The sequence below is a fragment of the Microcaecilia unicolor genome, chromosome 1, assembly GCF_901765095.1.
Source record: "Microcaecilia unicolor chromosome 1, aMicUni1.1, whole genome shotgun sequence".
NCBI lineage: Eukaryota > Metazoa > Chordata > Amphibia > Gymnophiona > Siphonopidae > Microcaecilia > Microcaecilia unicolor.
The window spans coordinates 760,107,074-760,123,652 of NC_044031.1; the positions used below are offsets into that span (position 1 = coordinate 760,107,074).

At 44.1% G+C, this 16,579-nt stretch overlaps 1 protein-coding gene across 1 annotated transcript in view; it reads right to left on the minus strand.

The window, feature by feature from the left end:
• The window catches only part of PCSK6 (proprotein convertase subtilisin/kexin type 6), a gene marked incomplete in the record, with an annotated part of 362,327 nt that overhangs the window by 231,933 nt on the left and 113,815 nt on the right, over window positions 1-16,579 (minus strand). Inside the window, 2 exon segments of the mRNA XM_030189752.1 lie at window positions 135-278; window positions 3,458-3,568. Of these exon segments, the coding sequence (XP_030045612.1) occupies window positions 135-278; window positions 3,458-3,568 (255 nt within the window).

Consider the following 16,579-nt stretch of genomic DNA (forward strand, 5'->3'; position numbering starts at 1 on the left):
AACTTCTTCATGGCGTAACTGTGCAGATTTCCCCTAGCAGTAGGTACTGGAGCTCTTGTCATCTGGCATGTTTGCTCTCTCCTTCAACACTCCTGAAAACCCAATGCCCTGCCACTACGGTGTTACAAACTTACATAGTTTTGCATGAGATCAGGGTGATTTTTCTCTATACCATCATCGAGAATGGTTACAACCACATTCTTGCCGGTGTAGCCTCTATGCCACGCTGCCAGGACATTCATCTCTGACCTGCAACGGTGGTTTTTATCGCTACAATGCTAAAGAAACAAAACAAAGAATTAAACTCAACAAGCATTAGCACTGCAGAGTGCATCTCTGGAACAGGTTAAAACAGGCTGGCTGGACAGTGAGATAATAACCTTACATATATGCATTTCTATCCCCAAATAACCTTGCACCCTACTACTTCTGCAAGACCCTGCAGTTTAACCCCTTCCTCAACCCTGCACAACCCTATACATTCCCCTGCATGCAGGCACCACCCTCACATACTATGCTGTGTATATACTATCCCCTCACAACCCTGGACCTCTTTTGTGCATTGCAGCCCCTCCTCCCCTACACACAACCTTGCACCCTACTTCCTGCCCAGTGGGTATTACTGCTTTTGTCACAGGTATTATTGCTGGGTACCATTTCCAGTGGAATCCAATATTTATTACATCTGTGTTACTTAGGAGGAGGAGTCAGCACAGAAAAGGCAGAAAACCTTGGAGGGAAGAACAAGATAAGCCAGAGGAGTAGTGAGAGAATACTAAAGTGGGGGAGTAGCCTAGAGGTTTGATCCTGGGAAACTGGGTTCGATTCCCACTGCAGCTGCTTGTGATTCTCTGCAAGTCACTTAACCCTCCACTGCCCCAGTTAAAAGTGCCTGTATATTCTATGTAAATTGCTTTGAATGTAGTTGCAAACACCACAGAAAGGTGGTATATCAAGTCCCATTTCCCTTTCCCTATTTGAGATTCTACATGGAATGTTGCTAATGGAGGAGCAGCCTAGTGGTTAGTGCAGTGGACTTTGATCCTGGGGAACTGGGTTTGATTCTTTATTTATTACTAGTAAAAAAAGGCCCGTTTCTGTCTGAAAGGAAACGGGCGCTAGCAAGGTTTTCCTCTGAGTGTGTATGTTTGAGAGAGTGACTGTGTGAGAGAGGCTTCTGTTCCTGCTGCTGTGCATTCCCAGTGTTGTGCTGATTCGCTGCTCCCTGTATCGTGGCTCCGCCCCTCTCCCTTCTACTGGCCAATCTGGTGTGGGTTGTGTGACGTCACTATTATCTACTACATGAGGGACACCACCTCCAGCGGAAACAATGGTTCCAGGCAGCCTCAGAATGTTGGAGGTGAGAATTATTATATAGGATTACATTTGTACCCCGCGCTTTCCCACTCAAAGCAGGTTCAATGCGGCTTACATAGTAATAGGGATTACAGAATATTGATAAAGAAAATAAAAATTAAGTAATCTGGGCAAGTCACTTAACCCTCCATTGCCCCAGGTACAAATTAGTACCTGTATATACTATGTAAACCGCTTTGAATGTAGTTACAAAAAAAAACACAGAAAGGTGATATATCAAGTCCCATTTCTCTTTCCCAATTTGAGATTCTATATGGAATGTTGCTATTATTTGAGATTCTACATGGAATTTTGTTATTATTTGAGTGGAATGTTGCTATTATTTGAGATTCTAGCTGGAATGTTGCTAGTGGAGAAGTAGCCTAGTGGTTAGTGCAGCGGGCTTTGATCCTGGGGAACTGGGTTTGATTCTTTGTGACTCTGGGCAAGTCACTTAACCCTCCATTGCCCCAGGTACAAATAAGTACCTGTATATACTATGTAAAGCACTTTGAATGTAGTTACACAAAAAAAAAAAACCCCACAGAAAGGTGGTATATCAAGTCCCATTTCCCTTTCCCAATTTGAGATTCTACATGGAATGTTGCTATTATTTGAGATTCTGTTGCTACTATTTGAGATTCTACGTGGAATGTTGCTAGTGGAGGAGTAGCCTAGTGGTTAGTGCAGTGGACTTTGATCCTGGGGAACTGGGTTCAGTTCCCACTGCAGCTCCTTGTGACTCTGGGCAAGTCACTTAACCCTCCATTGCCCCAGATACAAATAAGTACCTGTATATACTATATAAACCACTATTGTAAGCTCTTTGAGCAGGGACCGTCCTTCTATGTTTAAATTGTACAGCGCTGCATAACCCTAGTAGCGCTTTAGAAATGCTAGTTAGTAGTAGTAGTTAGTATATCAAGTCTCATTTCCATTTCCCTATTTGAGATTCTAGATGGAATGTTGCTACTATTGGAGATTCTACATGGAATGTTGCTAGTGGAGGAGTAGCCTAGTGGTTAGTGCAGTGGACTTTGATCCTGGGGAACTGGGTTCAATTCCCACTGCAGCTCCTTGTGACTCTGGGCAAGTCACTTAACCCTCCATTGCCCCAGGTACAAAGAAGTATCTGTATATATTAAGTAAACCGCTTTGAATATAGTTAAAAAAAAAAAAAAAAAACACAGAAAGGTGGTATATCAAGTCCCATTTTCCTTTCCCTGGAGGAAGTGATATCTTTACACACATTTTAATTTTTTTGGCATTGTGGATGTTTTGTCAGTGTTTATAGGTTAAAACTTAAAAGTTAAAATCAGAAGCCCAGCATATACGTCTCAGCTTTTAACAAAGCAGAGCTATAGACATCTTTTTGGAGCAAAAACAAGCTGGAGCACATCATCACATATCCAGGAGAAAATGACAAACGACCTAGACTACATCTCCCGCCTCATTTTCCCCTGCTTATCCCCTGTTCTATACCCTTTTGCTTCATCGACCCCTCCCCAAATGCTCACCTACTCTTACACCTCTCCTACGCCCTTCATTCTTGCCCATTCCCCTCCGCCTCATCTACCCTCCAATTGTTCACTTACCCTTGCTCATACTTCTCCTACTCCCCTCATCCCTGCATTTCTACATTCCTATTTCTTTTATTACTCCGATAATACTCAACTTATTTCTCTGCACCAATACTTTGTAATCCCAAATTACTATGTAAGCCGCATTGAACCTGCTTTGAGTGGGAAAGCGCGGGGCACAAATGTAATAAATAAATAAAATAAAAATCCTAAAGTTTGAAAAGATAGCAGAAAGCTGTTAAGAGCAATGTAATATATGTGAAGATGAGCGAGTAGACTACGTAAGCTGCCAGCAACCAGGCAGACATCAGACACCATGCCACAGGTCTTTCTCCTAGCTCTCTAAAATAAATCACACAGGAAGTACAGCCAGGGCAGAAGGGACAAAGTACTGTAATTAACCTAAAGAACAAAACGCACCTGGAGCCCAGCAGAGAGAGCAGAACTGCCATCAAATATTGGAAAATAAAGAACTATCTATCACTCCAGAAGACAGAGGCTCATTACACAAATACACTTACCAGGTACCACATGCTCGGCCACATCAGGTCACTGAAATTCATGAAATGAGGCTCAGCCCTTGCATGCCTTTTAACTCTCCTTTTCACTTCCTGCTGTTGCAGCCACTCCACCTGAAACAGAATTACATACATTTAAAAAAAAAAAAAAAACCATTATCATCAAAAAAAACAGAAACACAAGAGTTTCATAAGTACATAAGTAATGCCACACTGGGAAAAGACCAAGGGTCCATCGAGCCCAGCATCCTGTCCACGACAGTGGCCAATCCAGGCCAATCCCAACCACCAGCCCCGCCTCCCAACCACCGGCTCTGACACAGACCGTATAAGTCTGCCCAGCACTATCCCCACCTCCCAACCACCAGCCCCGCCTCCCGTGCCAGAGCCGGTGGCGGGAAGCGGGGCTGGTGGTTTGGAGGCGGGGATAGTGCTGGGCAGACTTATACAGTCTGTGCCCTGAAGAGCACAGGTACAAATCAAAGTAGGGTATACACAAAAAGTAGCACATATGAGTTATCTTGTTGGGCAGACTGGATGGACCGTGCAGGTCTTTTTCTGCCATCATCTACTATGTTACTATGTTGCCTGGCGAGCTTCCCAAACGAACAAGCATTCTATACATGTCATTCCTGGAATTGTGGATTTTTCCCAAGTCCTAGGAAACCGTCTAACCCCTTTTTAAACTCTGCCAAGCTAACCGCCTTCACCACGTTCTCCGGCAACGAATTCCAGAGTTTAATTACGTGTTGGGTGAAGAAAAATTTTCTCCGATTTGTTTTAAATTTACTACACTGTAGTTTCATCGCATGCCCCCTAGTTCTCAACAACATGACATTTTTGAAATACACATTGCGACAAAGCCCAAGCAAACCACTCCCACCCTCCCCACACAGCAAACCACAATATATAATACAAAAAGGTTTTACGTTTTGCCAGGAACTATAGTCATTCAATGGAGCCCAAATCTTCCGAAACTCCAGAATGCAACCCCACTTAACGGCAGCAACTTCTTCATACTTGCGTACAAGACAAACCCTAGTCCACCAAGTATTCATGGACAAAATGGAGATGGCCTTCCCGCTCAAGACAAAACGCGCTGCATAGCCAATCCCATTAGCACATCAAATAACCGGGCCCTACTTCCTTGCAACAGGGCGTGGAGGGCTGAACATCTCAGAACAAACCACCCTATACGAAAGCTCATGCTGAAGGTGGACACGACAGCCTGGATTCTAGCCCAGACCATACCTACATTTACGAATAAAAAACTATTTCAAAAAATTTCAAAAAGACATCTACTACTACTACTTATCACTTCTATAGCGCTACAAGGCATACAGAGCGCTGTACACCATACATGAAACGACAGTCCCTGCTCAAAGAGCTCACAATCTAAATAGGACAGGCAAACAGACAGAACATCTCTGGTACTGTCACTGAAAATCACCACTCACTGAATAATTGCATGGTTTTCAATCTTATATTTCAAACTTCTTAACCAGAATGATTTTTTTTTTAAATCTGTTTATTGAACTTTGAATACATGGTATAACAGAGCAGAATCAGTGTGTGTCTCTTCTCCGCATTGATCCAAAGTACAAGAACACACTTGGAGGCGTATTTTGAAAGCACTTAGCCTTATAAAGTTCCATAGGTTACTATGGAATTTTGTAAGGCTAAGTGCTTTGAAAATGAGCCCCTTGGTAACCCAGCAAAAACCTCAACCGAGCCCAACCTTTCCCATCCCCAAGCCTCCTATCCACCGAATGCTGTAAGAAACCTAAGGTTCAATACAGTGTGACGCCCTTGTCGCCAATTTGTGGCAACATGACATTTAAGCTGGGTATGACCAAAAATACTTTGTCACCAAGGGGCTTAAATACTTCAGATTCTTAATGAGAATGGGAAAATTAAGGGTTCCTTTTACTAAGGTGTGCTAATGGACTTAGCGTGATGATTAGTGTGCGTTAAATGATACAACGCCCATTACATTTATTTTTTTTTTATTGCATTTGTACCCCGCGCTTTCCCACTCATGGCAGGCTCAATGCGGCTTACATGGGGCAATGGAGGTTTTAAGTGTCTTGCCCAGAGTCACAAGGAGCTGCCTGTGCCTGAAGTGGGAATCGAACTCAGTTCCTCAGTTCCCCAGGACCAAAGTCCACCACCCTAACCACTAGGCCACTCCTCCACTGTTGCTACTATTTGAGATTCTACATGGAATGTTGCTATTCCACTAGAAGTCAGCCCTTGCAGATCACCAATGTGGCCGCGCAGGCTTCTGCTTCTGTGAGTCTGACGTCCTGCACGTACAGAAACAGAAGCCTGCGCAGCCTTCTACATGGAATGTTGCTAGTGGAATAGCAACATTCCATGTAGAATCTCCAATAGTAGCAACATTCCATGTAGAATCTCCAATAGTATCTATTTTATTTTTGTTACATTTGTACCCTGCGCTTTCCCACTCATGGCAGGCTCAATGCGGCTTACATGGGGCAATGGAGGGTTAAGTGACTTGCCCAGAGTCACAAGGAGCTGCCTGTGCCTGAAGTGGGAATCGAACTCAGTTCCTCAGGACCAAAGTCCACCACCACCCTAACCACTAGGCCACTCCTCCACTGTTGCTACTATTTGAGATTCTACATGGAATGTTGCTATTCAACTAGCGAAGTCGGCCCTTGCACATCACCAATATGGCCGCGCAGGCTTCTGTGAGTCTGACGTCCTGCACGTACGTGCAGGACGTCAGACTCACAGAAACAGAAGCCTGCGCAGCCTTCTACATGGAATGTTGCTAGTGGAATAGCACAACATTCCATGTAGAATCTCCAATAGTAGCATCATTCCATGTTGAATCTCAAATAGTAGCAACATTCCATGTAGAATCTCCAATAGTATCTATTTTATTTTTGTTACATTTGTACCCTGCGCTTTCCCACTCGTGGCAGGCTCAATGTGGCATACATGGGGCAATGGAGGGTTAAGTGACTTGCCCAGAGTCACAAGGAGCTGCCTGTGCCTGAAGTGGAAATCAAACTCAGTTCCTCAGGACCAAAGTCCACCACCTAACCACTAGGCCACTCCTCCACTGTTGCTACTATTTGAGATTCTACATAGAATGTTGCTATTCCACTAGCAACATTCCATGTAGAAGTTGGCCCTTGCAGATCACCAATGTGGCCGCGCAGGCTTCTGCTTCTGTGAGTCTGACGTCCTGCACATACGTGCAGGACGTCAGACTTACAGAAACAGAAGCCTGCGCAGCCTTCTACATGGAATGTTGCTAGTGGAATAGCAACATTCCATGTAGAATCTCCAATAGTAGCAACAGAACCTCAAATAGTAGCAACATTCCATGTAGAATCTCCAATAGTATCTATTTTATTTTTGTTACATTTGTACCCTGCGCTTTCCCACTCGTGGCAGGCTCAATGCGGCTTACATGGGGCAACGGAGGGTTAAGTGACTTGCCCAGAGTCACAAGGAGCTGCCTGTGCCGGGAATCGAACTCAGTTCCTCAGTTCTCCAGGACCAAAGTCCACCACCCTAACCACTGGGCCACTCCTCACACTCCTATGGGCGTCTTATTTAGTGCACGCTAAATCTGTTAGCGCACCTTAGTAAAAGGACCCCTAAGTCTTTTCAAGATTCGCAAAAAAACAAGTACGCTCTCTCATGTCATGATCTGGTTATTTTCAAATATGTCATTATGTTCATAGTTGTGCCTCCTGAGTTTCTTAGCAAGACAGTGCGTGTACTTTTTAAAGAACAACTTTGCTTAGAGGTGAAAACGCCTAAAGTTGCTCATCTCTCACTTTTTCAAAATGGTCTTCAGTGGGATGACTCAGATTTGGCTCATGACTCTTTTTATGTTTCAACAATTTTTATTGATGTACACATCGTATCACAACCAGAATCAGGGGTCTACAACAATTCGCCCCAGATGCTTCCAACCTTACAAACAGTGATAACATCATTCATCAATCTTTTAAACATTTTCTCCCCTCCTTCCTCCCAGTCCCCATGAATCTCCCAAATGAGCCCTGTACTCTTCTGGGCCCCATTGGCTTCTCTCCCCTTCCCCTCCCCCCCCCCCCCCCCCCCCCCCCCTACTTCCCTCCAAAGGAGCATAATCTCCCCTCTACTTCAACAATGAGAGCCATAGGTACAAATATATAATCTTATATTTAACAGGTAAAATTCAAAAGCAGACTGCGTCCTCGCGGGCTTAACGTATCTATATATCCATTCCAAACTTGCATAAAGGCCTGTTTCTTTTTGGGGGATCCCCGCGTCTCTCTGGCCTCCCAGGTGGCTAGCAAATGAATTTGATTCCTCCATTGCCAGTAGGACGGGGGATCAGGAGAAACCCAGTGTTGTAGTATAGTTTTCTTGGCCACTAAACATACTTTTCGACACCAAGTCCTTATCCCCTTATCCAGCATCCGAAAACCTGAATGTGTATCTAAAATATAGTGGTCCCAGGATCCCTTTATTACCCTTCCCGCTATAGTAGACATATACGTCTGGATCCGACTCCAGAAAGCTCTGATCTTCACACAACCCCAAAATGCATGATACAATGTATGTACTGTAGCATTACACTTAACACATCTATCACTACTTCTGGGGTTTATATGTGCAAGTTGCTGTCTGGAGAAATAAGCTCTCATTACTCCTCGGTATCCACTTTCTCTCAACCTCTCATCTACCGTAAGGGCAGGAATACTTCTCAGAGTGGCTCTTACATCCCAATTCCCTAAATTCCCTCCAGAATCCTTTTCCCACATGTGCTTAATGGACTGAAAGTCCTTGGGTGTGGAAATTAATGTTAATGCCCTATGTATAGCCGACACTGTTACCCCAGTAATCTCCAATTTTTGGAAGAAATCCCTCACTTTCTCCTCCGTTTTCAACTGCAAAGCTGGTTGGTCCAAGCTAAGAATGTAGTGCTTAATCTGAGCATATGCAAACCTATCTCCCCAATGTGTACCTAGTCTGGTTTGTATCATTTCAAATTCTATCATCTTCCCTTCCCCGTCCAACATGTGTTCTATCCTTGAAATCCCCTGGGCTTCCCATCTTAGAAATGCCACGTTTTCCCGTCCCGGATCGAATTTCAAATTACCCCTTATAGATAATAATCCAGTGATTGTGGCCTTTCCCCCCATAAGTTTCATGAACCCTCTCCAAGTCTCTCTCAATGGCTGTAATATCACACAGTGTTTAAGGTTTATCGGCAGGTTTCGCCGTTCTTGATGCAAAAGTGTTAAAGGGTCGTAGGGCGAGAAGTATTCTTGTTCAATCTCTAATGGGGTGTATTCACTTGTCTGATTCACCCAGTCTCCTATATGCCTCAGTAAACAGGCACAGTTGTAACTACGAAGGTCCGGTAAACCCAGTCCTCCATTTTGCCAGCCCCCCATCAAGAAATGCATTTTCAATCTGGGCTTTTTCTTTGCCCAGCAGAATTGGCTAAAAGCCCTGTTAACCTTCTTCAAGTCCTTCTGCAATAGACGGAGGGGTAGTGTTTGCATGGCGTAGAGCCATTTAGGAAAAATCATCATGCGAATTAAATTTATTCTTCCTCTCAAAGATATGGGTAATCCTGCCCAATTACCTAGATGTTTCTTCGTGTCCGTTAATAGGCTATTTATATTAAGCGAGTATAACTGTGTGGTGTCCATAGTCAATCTAATCCCTAGATATTTGAATGAGTCTTTCGCCCAACTCAGGGGAAATTCTCGTCTCCATCCCTTCTTTACTTCGTCTGAGGAGGCTAATGCCTCCGATTTTAGGAGATTCAATCTAAAACCCGCATAGTCTCCATATTCTTCAAACGTTTCCATTAAATTAAGAAGGGAATCCTGGGGCTCCGTAATCATCACTAGTAGGTCGTCAGCAAAAGCTGCTACTTTAAATTGATGTTTACCAATGGGCATCCCTTTTATCAAAGGGTTTTCTATGATGGTACGGATCAAGGGGTCCAACGTCAGTACAAAGAGTAAAGGAGATAATGGGCACCCCTGTCTGGTACCTCTTCTTATCGGGAACGACTCTGTCTCCAATCCATTGACTCGAATTGTAGCCCTCGGTTCATGATATAACGCTTTAATGGCTGAAGTGAACCGTCCCGTAATTCCGTATCTTTCTAACGTGGCAAAGAGAAACTCCCAATGCACTCTATCGAACGCTTTTTCTGCGTCAAAGCTGATAAGTAGTGCTGGTGTGTTATTTCTTTTTCTCATCTCCAGTGCCCCTAATATTCGTCTTAGATTCTTTGCAGACGTCCTCCCTTTTACAAACCCTACTTGTGTCTCATGAATTAACTTTGGCAGCACTTTCGCTAACCGGTTTGCCATTATTTTTGCTAACAATTTCACCTCAACATTTAACAATGATATTGGTCTATATGATTCCGGAACCAGTGGGTCCCTACCAGGTTTTGGTATAACTGTAATTTGTGCCCTAGAAAGATTGAATGGCAAACGCTCTGTATCTATTATCTTATTAAAGTACTTAGCAAGCGTGGGAGTAATGCTCTCTCTCATAAGTTTATAAAACTCCATACGCATCCCGTCCGGTCCTGGAGCCTTCGACAATTTCCCTCTCGTTATTTCCAGCTCTACTTCCTCTTCTTGAATTGGACTATTCAACACTTCTCTCTCACTTTGCGTTATTTCTGGGAGTTGTAATGTATCTAAATAAAGAGAGCCCTGGAGGCCTTGGTCAACTGGCGTTTCATATAATTGTTCATAGAATCTGGCAAAGATTTCTCCTATCTGCTCATCTTGCCGTACCATCTGTCCCTGGTTATTTCTCATTTGTAGTATCTTCCTGTTTTGTGACTTAGGCTTAGCCAAGCGAGCCATCATGCGACCTGATTTATTACCATATCTATGTAATTGGAATCTATAATAAGTTTGTGATTTAGCCGCTCTCTTATGCAGTAGTTCATTCAGGGCCACCTGCAACTCCAGTAACTTAGTGCGTTGCTCAGGCTGATTTGTCTTCCCATATGACTGTCTTGCCCTACAAATCATAGAACTCAATCTTAGTATTTCTCTATTTCGGGCCTTTCGGACATGATGTGTGTGACTAATAATTTCTCCTCTAAGCACCGCCTTGGCGGCATCCCAGAACAGTAAAGGGTCAGTCTCGTGTTCCTTGTTAATGGTCTTATATTCCTCCCAACTCTTCTGAAGCCTTTCACCCAACTGTCTATCTGTAGATAATTCCAGTGGGAACTGCCAGAATTTTTGTTTAGGCTTTCTAGTAGGCACCTCCCACTCCATATATACCCAGGCATGATCTGAAATCATGTAGGGTCCTATATTGGTTGTGGCTACCTGTCCAAACAGATCTCTAGTGACCAGGAAATAGTCTATTCTAGCTTGTGATGCATGAGCTCGAGAATGATGTGTAAAATCCCTCTCCAGGGGGTGTAGCATCCTCCATATATCAATCAAGTCTATCATTTTCCCCAGTCTTTTTAATCCCTGGTTAGATGCTACCACATCCCTCCTCTGTCCTTGGGAGCTGTCTATCGTTTGTTCCCATACTGTGTTAAAATCTCCCCCCACTATTATAGGTGACCCAGCATATTTCATCAGATGTCCTATCACCGAGTTATAAAATTTTTTGTCATACTGATTTGGTGCGTATACATTGCAGATCACACATTTATGCCCAGCTATGTCTAGCTCTACTATGACATATCTCCCCCCGGGGTCTATCATGAGGGTTTTCACTGTGGCCGCCACTCCTTTGCGGACTAAAATCGCCACTCCTCCTCTTTTTCCCAGAGCATTTGCCGCTATGCACTCTTGTACCCACCAGGTGCGCAGCTTAGCGTGTTCTTCCTGACTTAAGTGTGTCTCTTGTAACAGTGCCACATCTATTTTATATCTTTGCAATTGCTGTAGGATTTTGGATCTCTTAATGGGTGAATTGATCCCGCCTACGTTCCAGGTGATCAGTTTAACCATGGAATCTTGGTTGGTCTGCGACTAATATTGCATGCTTTCTTGCTCCTAACCCTACCCGGTGGGCATCCCAGCCACTGCCCTCCCGGGACAAAATTTGTGTTGTACCCATAGACTCGTCGAACATTACTCCTTCCCTCCCTTTTGCCTGAACCTCCTCCCCTCACTTGATTCCTCTTTCTTCTTTTAATGTATCCGGCACTCTTCCCATTCCCTCCCTCCCTCCCCCCATTCCTATCCCTATCCCTCCTCCCCTTAACTCCCTCCCATCCCCTCATCCCCTCCTCCCCTCCTTTGACCGTTCCCTGATAGGGACTCATCACGTATAGTCGCCCCCCAACCTCTCTCCCTCATTTGTCCCCCCCTATACACTGCTTGCCGTTTTTAAGAAAAACCCCCGGGTCCCTCCTTCCTCCCATTATGTCTGTTTTTGTCTCTTTATAACCTTGGGAGTGAGGAAACAATAAATCCAACAGATTAACCTTTAAACATTTGAACATACATATATATTCTTATAACTCGCCCATATTCTCAAACATACTTTACTCACTCCTTTTTCCGTCCTTCCTCCCCCTCCCAAGCCATATACTTGACCTCCTGCTAACATAGTCTCTCAAACCTGTTAACTTTATATCAACTCCGGTTATTTCCTCTAGTAGTCCAAGACTATCCTCTGTATCAATAGTTACCAGACATAAATGTCCATATGTTCCATATATTCCATATTGACTCTTGGCGTCTTTTTTTGCCAGTACTCAATCCGGTAAGCCTCCGCTCCGATTACTCCTCTCCTCCTGTTCCATCTGATCCACAAACTCCCTGGCTTCTTCTGGCTTTTCAAAAGTGCGAGTCGTTCCTTCGTGCATTATCCTTAAGACCGCTGGATACATCAAGGTAAAGCGTTTCTTCATTGCAAATAATTTGGAACAAATGGGTGAAAAAGCTTTCCTCTTTCCCGCCACTCCCACTGAGTAGTCTTGAAAACATATAATCCGTTTGTTTTCAAATGTTAGATTCTTCTCTCCTCGTGAGGCTTGTAAAATCCACTGCTTATGGGCAAAGTTTAACACCTTCAATATGACCACCCGAGGTCGGGAATCTGTATCTCTGCGTGTCCCCAAGCGGTGTGCCCTTTCTATCCTTAGTGGGCCTAGATCAGGGGGAAATCTCACTTGCTCCATTAACCAGCGCTCCAGAGCCGATGTTAGATCTCTACCTCCCAGCTTTTCCGGTAGGCCCACCAATCGGAGGTTGTTTCTGCGGGACCTATTTTCCAAGTCCTCTATCTTTTGTTCCAATGTCTCTACTGTTCGTAAAAGTGTATTTTGTGTCTCTTCTACTACAGTAACCCGGTCTTCTACCTCTCCGGTCCTAGTCTGGAAGGCAACACATTCGCGTGTGAGATCCTCCATTCTCGTTTGTAATTTCTCCAATTTCGTGTCAATTGGTGTGAGGCGTCTTTCAAGTAGATCTTCTAGGACCGCGGTCATCTCTGTCGTTATTTCTGAGACCCAGATCGACGCTACTGTCGGGTCCGCGCTGCTGGGTACGGCGGCCATCTTAGAATCCGTTGCCTTTTGGCGCAGCTTATCTTTCTGGGCCGTTTTAGCCGCCATCTCCCTTCGCTTTTGTTCTATTAATTCCGTATCCGAAATCAGCTCTTTTTCCCCTTCCAGGAATAGCTTACAGCAAGTCAGAATCGTGTTTCAATGCGCGTGGGGGAGAGGTCAGGCGCCGGAGCAGCGTTCAGGTGCTACCACTCTCCAGCATGGCGTCACGTGATCCCCCCGCTCATGACTCTTTTATCAGCGATGTGGAGTAGAAAACTGTATACAGTATCTGAAGATATCCTGAAAACTAGCTTGTGTAATACTTGTATGATTGTCTGCAACAATGCACTACTGCATGAAATGCCATATAAGATGTGTGCACACAGGTCCTGTAGGGTCAGGGCTTTTTTTGAGGGGGTACTTGGGGGTACTGAGTACCGGCACCTTTTCCACTGTTTGCTAAAATTGATCTATGGACCCCCAAATTTTAATGAAAGAGCTCAGGCTCTACACACCAATTCTGCCTTGTCATAGATTCTGTGACGGGCTGCAGGGGGTCTGGCTATTGTGGGATGAGTCCCTCAGTGATCACCCCACCCTTGAAGGATTTGAGTACCGGCACCTTTTTTGCTAGAAATAACACACTGTGTAGGGTGCACATTATTGATAGGGATGCATGCCCAGAATATCATACACGGGGAGCAGGTTTAAGTCATATGTTTTGGCATGGGACCATAATTCAGTATATGTGGAAGAATATCTCTATATATAAAAGGCACCACCAACGTTCTATGAAGCCTCCAGCCGGAAGTGTGAAGGGGGAGAGATATCTGGTTTCCCCATGAGTGTCTGCCCCGCTCTCTCTGTAACACAGTCAGTGAAGGAAAACAGCAGAGCACGAAATCAAATCGCTGGCTCTGTAACAGTGAAGGACTCAGAGGGGGGAGGGGAGAGAGGCCAGAGGGCAGGGACACACACACTCCCACATGCACACAGAAGAAAACCTTGCTAGCCCCCGTTTCATTTGCATCAGAAACGGGGCTTTTTTACTGGTCTTGTAATAATAGATCATCTTTCAGAGTATAAATTTTTTAAAAGCATTCAAAATATATTTAACATGAATGTAGAAATCACATCTTACACAGCTAATTAAAGAATTGGAATTAAAATGGGAAGCTGGGAGTATGCAGCAATACCCCTCTCTTCCCCCCCCCCCCCCCCCACAGCTACAAGCTGTGATAACTTAAATAGTCCACTAAAAGTTATTGAAGGATGTTATAACAGAAAATATGGCAGTAAAAGAACAATGCAGTCCACACAAACCAAGTGGGAAAATAACTTTAACTGCAGCTGACACTTTCTATACTGAAATATTATATGGGGTTGAAAAAGAGACCTCAGACACCTGTGCTTTTTTGTGCTGTTATATAACAATTACAGCACAGTACTGACTTCAATCATCGGTCTCAAAATGTCCTAACAACCCAATTTTGTAATTTTCTAATTTATATGGTGATGCAATGAAATCTTATGAAATACATGTTGTTTTTTTATAACTTATCTTTTGAGCAACAGTTTGCGGCATACGTGAAAGGTCCCAACGGTGTGGGATGAGGGTTCTGGTAGTGTGCTCAGAAAGGAAAGGGCAGATTTTGTTGATATTATAGAGAAAGAAACGACAGGTTTTAGCATGCATACTCGATATAAATATCCCCAGAACAAAGGCACAGCCTACACCAAAAGCAATGTGTAGTGGAGACCAAAGAACCTTAACTATGCATATCCTAAACCAGTCCTGGAGTACCCCTTGCCAGTCAGGTTTTCAGGATATTCACAATGAATACGTATGAACTTGATTTGCAAATCTTTCACGCATATTCATTGTGGATATCCTGAAAACCTGATTGGTAAGGAGTACGCCAGGACTGGGCTTGGGAAACACACTGTCCTAGAGGAGAGGGGAGATGCAACAGACAATTCAAATACTGTCAAAACATCAATACACAAGGAGTAAAATCTTTTTTTCAGAGGAAATATCGCTCCTAATTCCACCCCATTGTATCTTTATTTATTACGATTTATTTACCATCTTTTTAAAGAAAGTCACCTAAGGCGATGTACAGCAAGAATAAGCTGAACATAGGCAATAGATAATTACAGCAGTAAAAATATTCAAACAGTATATAGTATGGCATAATATACTACTTGCAAAGTCAACACAATATACAATGAAACATTTTAAGATACAGCATAGGGTGCAAACAAAGGTAGAAAGCATAGATAAGATAGAGTAACAGGAGTTAAAATAAGGGGGGGGGGTGGAGAGGTAATTTAAAGAAAGTAGTTACACATGAAGGTGCATGAATATAATCTACTACTACTTAACATTTCTAGAGCGCTACTAGGGTTACGCAGCGCTGTACAATTTAACAAAGAGAGACAGTCCCTGCTCAAAGAGCTTACAATCTAATAGACAAGTGAACGGTCGGTCCGATAGGGGCAGTCAAATTGGGGCAGTCTGGATTCACTGAACGGTAAGGGTTAGGTGCCGAACGCAGCATTGAAGAGGTGGGCCTTAAGCAAAGACTTGAAGACGGGCAGGGAGGGGGCTTGGCGTAAGGGTTCAGGAAGGTTGTTCCAAGCATAGGGTGAGGCGAGGCAGAATGAGCGGAGCCTGGAGTTGGCCTAGTGGTTAGAGCACTGGTCTTGCAATCCAGAGGTGGCCGGTTCAAATCCCACTGCTGCTCCTTGTGATCTTGGGCAAGTCACTTAACCCTCCATTGCCTCAGGTACAAACTTAGATTGTGAGCCCTCCTGAGACAGAGAAATACCCAGAGTACCTGAATGTAACTCACCTTGAGCTACTACTGAAAAAGGTGTGAGCAAAATCCAAATAAATTATTTGAGGTTCTGTTGCTACTATCTGAGATTTCACATGGAATGTTGCTATAGTGGAGGAGTGGCCTAGTGGTTAGAGCACCGGTCTTGCAATCCGGAGGTGGCCGGTTCAAATCCCACTGCTGCTCCTTGTGATCTTGGGCAAGTCACGTAACCCTCCAATTGCCTCAGGTACAAACTTAGATTGTGAGCCCTCCTGGGACAGAGAACTATCCAGTGTACCTGAATGTAGCTCACCTTGAGCTACTACTGAAAAAGGTGTGAGCAAAATCTGAATAAATAAATAAATAGGAGTGTGTAAGCAAGTCCGCTACAGTATGTGCAGTCGCTGTTAGTCCTTACGTGCATACAACCAGCAAATTAACTGCTTCTTCCGTTAAAGGCTTGGGAGAAGAGCCAAGTTTTCACCTGCTTCCTGAAGAAGAGACGGTCTTGAGTTGAGCAAAGCCTTTCAGAGAGTGCACCCCAAAGTGAGGGCTATTCCGGACAAAGCTAGGTAGCAGAGCAGTATCCTGGAACAAAATCAATGACAGAACTCAAAGTGGACCAAGGCAGGCACAGAGGATCCCTCATTGCAAAGAAGGGTTGATCCAGGAACCATTATGTTGACCAAACCCGGACACGTGAATGGTTAAGGAGGGGAAAACTGAAACCTAAGGATGAAAGACGGACAGCCTGCAGTCTGGGAC